At 40.0% G+C, this 5,151-nt stretch overlaps 1 protein-coding gene and 1 pseudogene across 1 annotated transcript; both read left to right on the forward strand.

The window, feature by feature from the left end:
- Positions 1–2,454: 2,454 nt before the first annotated feature.
- On the forward strand, positions 2,455–3,774 carry LOC129765800 (uncharacterized protein K02A2.6-like). The gene has a single exon (XM_055766230.1). The coding sequence runs from the start codon at positions 2,455–2,457 to the stop codon at positions 3,772–3,774; it is 1,320 nt and encodes a 439-aa protein (XP_055622205.1).
- Positions 3,775–4,773: 999 nt separating this feature from the next.
- LOC129772303 (U4 spliceosomal RNA) lies at positions 4,774–4,854 on the forward strand (annotated as a pseudogene).
- The last annotated feature ends 297 nt before the right edge of the window (positions 4,855–5,151 follow it).

Here is a 5,151-nt window from a genome sequence, read left to right on the forward strand (position 1 = left end):
TAATATTTGCCTTTATGCCGCTTCAAAATATTACTCTAGAATCAAAATAAGATCGAAAAAGCACAACCGGCAGTGTTGCGTTGATTCTACGACCTCCGAACTTCAGATCAAAATTCGCTGCTAGATCTGGAAACGAAACACTAGATAAGCTTTAGCGATGAAGAACTGACAGTGATAAAGGAATTGATTGATGCCCTCGAGCCAGTTCTGATCTCTGTTGAACTACTATTGCGGAAGAATTGCACCCTCTATGAAGCTGACGTAGGATTGCAATTTATGCTAGAACAGCTAGAACAGCAACCATCAGAAATTTCGAAGCTGCTCCTTGAAGCCCTGATTGGATGGATTGCAGGAAGACGATTCATATATGTAGATGTGTTCCCGTATATGAATAATCATTCTGCTCGTGGTCGAGACCCAAATCATGATGATTTTGGCGTCTTCTATCAAACGTTACGGACTGCATTGACCAAGCAGGCATTTAAAATCGTTCGTGACTTGATGAAATTTGACGATGAAGGTATCGTTTCAGTAGCTGGACAATAGAAGGAAAAAAATCAACTAGATAATACAGAATCCGTAGAACAGTTGAGCATCAATGAAAAACTTGAACGAAGTTTTCAGCAATCAAAGGTATCAACGTCCAGCCCAAGCTCAACGTCCGTAAACGGATTGATGAAAACACTCAGACAAGAGTTTTCGTACAGAGGGTATCTGAGGGCAAATACATGACAATGGTATTCGATGCTCTTCGTTCTCTGAGCGTGCGTCTTCATCATCTGGAAATTTTTGTTAATGCAACCCGACCAAAATAAGAAAACGACAAAATGAACATTCTCTGTGTCCTTAAGTATTACCTTAACCAACAAACTAAGTGGCAAAAACTTGCAAAATGTTAACTAATCATTATCAATAAAAGCCATTTCTTCAGGAAAATGTTTTTTTATGTATTTTTTACCGGTTTTACCGGTAATGGAATTTTTATTACCGAATAACCGGTTTTGACGTAGGACTACGTCTTTCATTTCTATACTGGGGTGTAAGTTCAAAGTTTCGACAACGAAAGCGTTACGTCGGTGAACGAGATTTTGAGCGTTAATAGCTCCAAAACAACTGAACAAAATGGTATGATATACACTTTATTCGAAAGATAAAATGTCTACGAATTCTATGCTTGTTACTTATTGATCCAAAAAATTGTTTCAATAACCTTGAAATTCCTTTCAAACCAGGCTATTGAAATCACACCAATCGGTATAAAAGCGAGTGTCGCTCGAAAATCCACTCATTTATGATTGTGCAACTGTAGGGTCTCTCATTTCAGGTATGAGACAACTTGGATAGAGCAACCATGATCCAGAAGAAAGGGCATCGATGACGGGAGGCGAGATATGTCAGAGAGATGGTGAAGCATTAAAACAGTGAGAAGTTCAGTTAAAGGAGTGATTCGAAATAAAAGAATTGAATTAGTAAATCGAGTTTTCAATACGTATCCTCACATCTGGCGACGAGGATGGGATAAGGTATCTTATCAAATAATGAATAAATAATGAATAAATTTCTTATATATATTTTTTTTCTTTTTTTTCTCCATTTCCATCGAATCATTTTCCTTGTTTGGCGAAATTATTTTTATTGTGATCGTAGGTTTTAACGAAGTTCAAAGAGCGGGGAGTAGTTCTTAATTGGGAAAAGTGCAGGATACGCGTAACGGAATTTGATTTTCTCGGTTACAAAATCAACGCTGATGGTATTAAGCCTTCCAATGAAAAACAAAATGCGGTAATATCTTTTCGTCGTCCAAATAATGAAAGCGAGGTGCGTAGTTTCTTGGGACTCGCCAACTATATGGGAAAATTTATTCCTAACCTAGCTGCAATGGATGCATCTTTGAGAAAGTTAACACAGAAAGGAGTTCAGTTTCACTGGAATGAACCAGAGGCTGCTTTTCTAGCTATTAAAGATAGTATCGCGAATGCAAGAAGCCTAGGGTTCTACAAAATGGAAGAAGAAACGTCTGTCTTGGCAGATGCAAGCCCGTTTGCTTTAGGAGCAGTTCTTATCCAGACGAATGAAGAAGGATTGTCTAGAGTGATAAGTTTTTCATCTAAGTCTCTGACAGACACGGAGAAAAGATATTGCCAAACGGAGGAGGAGGCTTTGGCTCTAGTCTGGAGCGTTGAGAAGTTCCAGGTATATTTGATCGGTCGAAAATTTAACCTCTTGACAGACTGCAAAGCATTGACTTACTTATTTGCTCCGACATCTCGGCCATGTGCTCGTATTGAGCGATGGGTACTGAGGCTACAGAGTTTTCAGTACCGGATTGTTCATATTTCAGGACAATCTAACATAGCGGATGTCCTGTCTCGGCTTTCCACACTTCTTCCTCAACCATTCGATGAATCGGAAGAGCTGATGGTGAGAGAAATAGTATCTTCTTCTGCAGCAACAATGGCTTTGAAGTGGCAAGAAATTGTACGCGCTAGTAGAGATGACCCTGAAATACAACAAGTTATTGAGGCATTAGACTCCGGGGGAGAGGGAGATATTCCTTTACCATTCAAAATGATATCCACAGAGCTTTGCCGGCTAGATGATGTTTTACTGAGAGTAGACCGAATTGTTATTCCACAAAGTCTTCGACAACGGGTTTTACAGATTGCACATGAAGGGCATCCGGGTAGACGGATTATGAAAAGCCATTTACGTACTAACTCGTGGTGGCCAAAGATGGACCAGGATGTCGAAAGATATGTGAAGGCATGCCGTGGGTGTGTCTTGGTCTCTGCCCCCAATCAACCCGAGCCAATGATCAGAAAAACACTTCCATCTCGGCCGTGGAAGCAAATTGCGATAGATTTCTTAGGTCCATTGCCGGATGGCGAAAATTTGCTAGTGTGTATCGACTACTACAGCAGATTTATGGAAGTTATTGAAATGAATTTTATCACATCAGCGTCAACTATTAAAGAACTATTAATAATTTTCTCACGGTATGGAGTTCCAGAATCAATACGTGCGGATAACGGTCCTCAGTTTTCTTCAGACGAGTTTCAAGCATTTTGTGATGAATATGGTATACATCTAGAGACGACTATACCATATTGGCCACAAATGAACGGAGAAGTTGAACGGCAGAACCGGTCAATTTTGAAGCGATTGCGTATAGCACAGGAACTTGGAAAAGATTGGCGGAAAGATCTGCGACAGTATTTGTTAGTGTATCACTCTTCAAATCATTCAACCACTGGAAAAGCGCCTGCAGAATTAATGTTTGGTCGTAAAATGCGAACGAAGTTACCAAGTGTCCCTATCAACATATATGACGATGAGGAAATGAGGGAGAAGGACAAAATTGAGAAGGAGAAGGGAAGAGTATACGCTGATAAGAGACGCAAAGCGAAGCCTAGTACTATAGAAGTGGGAGATAAAGTTGTAGCAAAGCGAATAAGAAAGAACCACAAATTACAGTCAAATTTTTCACCCGAAGAATTTAGTGTGATCGGAAAACATGGAACAGATGTCACTATAAGATCATCATTAACTGGGAAGGAATTCCGAAGAAGTGCTGCTCATCTGAAACAACTTCCAACGCCACCAATTCAGGAAAGCCAGTTGAATAAGGATGCGATTGACCCAAGTTGTCAACAAGACTCACTTGAAATGGTGGATCCTAAACCAGGACAATCAAGGATTCTTCATCATGAGGATCCGGTGCCGAAAAGAACTCGAATGGAATCCACTCGACTAAGGGAGTTCGTGACATATTAAGAACGTAAATTATTATTTTGTTTCGTTGTTTTTATTTTAAGGAAGAGCAGGGATGTAGGGTCTCTCATTTCAGGTATGAGACAACTTGGATAGAGCAACCATGATCCAGAAGAAGGGGCATCGATGACGGGAGGCGAGATATGTCAGAGAGATGGTGAAGCATTAAAACAGTGAGAAGTTCAGTTAAAGGAGTGATTCGAAATAAAAGAATTGAATTAGTAAATCGAGTTTTCAATACGTATCCTCACAGCAACGATTGAGGTACCATCGCTGGAATGAATGGATGTTTCCCTAACACAGATTTCTAAACCATGGAGCCTGGGGAAACTAGCATTGCAAATTAGATGCAAGCAGCGGGAACTTTTGTAATCGTTTGTGTCTTTGCAAATCGGAATATTTCCCTAACACAGACTTCAAAACCATGGAGCCCTGGGGAAACAGACATTGCAAATTATATGCAATCAACGAGTATTTTTGCTCTCGTTTGCGTTTTTGCAAATAGGAATGTTTCCCTAACACAGACTTTAAAACCATGGAGCCTAGGAAAATTGGCATGGTACTTTTCACTTGTTTGCGTTTCTGCAAATCGGAATATATCTCAAACACGGATTTGAAAACCATGGAACAAGGGAAATTTGCATTGCAAATGAGATGCAAGCTGCAAGTACTTTTGTACTCGCTTGCATTTTTGCAAACCGGAATGTGTTTCCCCAACACAGATTCCGAAACCAATACGTTGGGAAAATCGGCATTGCAGATCTTGGTAGTACTTTTATAATCCCATGCATTTCTACACTCCGAAATTCGTTTTGCCAACACGGTCTACAAAAGCGGGTACAACTTCTACGCAGACCGTTTGATGATGGCAAAACGTCGATAACTATTTGCTGCGATAACCACTACCATAATGCATGAATTGATCCAAATTGGGATTTGTTTGCAATTGAATTGGTAAATTGTTTCATTCATTCACTAGTTTAATCAATACATACAAAAGATAGCTCTGCGCAGCAGCGATATCGTATCCAATGAAGAACATCCGAGGTGCGATTATTGCTAATTGAAAAAAACACAAATGATTACTAAGCCAACGGCAGTCCTACGTCAACCTTGCGGTTATATCATAGGTATAACCCATCCATAGTTTTTAAAATTTGGGCACGGTAATGCAATCCCTACTCGTGACTCGTCCCATTTTACGGTAATTTAAGTATATGTTCAGAAAATACCAGTTTGTTTCACTTATCGATACTGCTGGCCTGCACAATTTGGCTGATGCCGCTTTGATCCTGAGCGCGTCAGCGTGCCGTGTTTGTGTTGCTAGATATTCAACGTAAGATAAAAAGAGAAATGATCCTAACTGTATTGTTGAGTCAC

Source organism: Toxorhynchites rutilus, chromosome 2 (genome assembly GCF_029784135.1).
Source record: "Toxorhynchites rutilus septentrionalis strain SRP chromosome 2, ASM2978413v1, whole genome shotgun sequence".
In the NCBI taxonomy this organism is placed as follows: domain Eukaryota; kingdom Metazoa; phylum Arthropoda; class Insecta; order Diptera; family Culicidae; genus Toxorhynchites; species Toxorhynchites rutilus.

Excerpts from the sequence above, each read along its gene's own strand:
- LOC129765800 (XM_055766230.1), top strand. The coding sequence starts at position 2,455 with ATGGCTTTGAAGTGGCAAGAAATTGTACGCGCTAGTAGAGATGACCCT.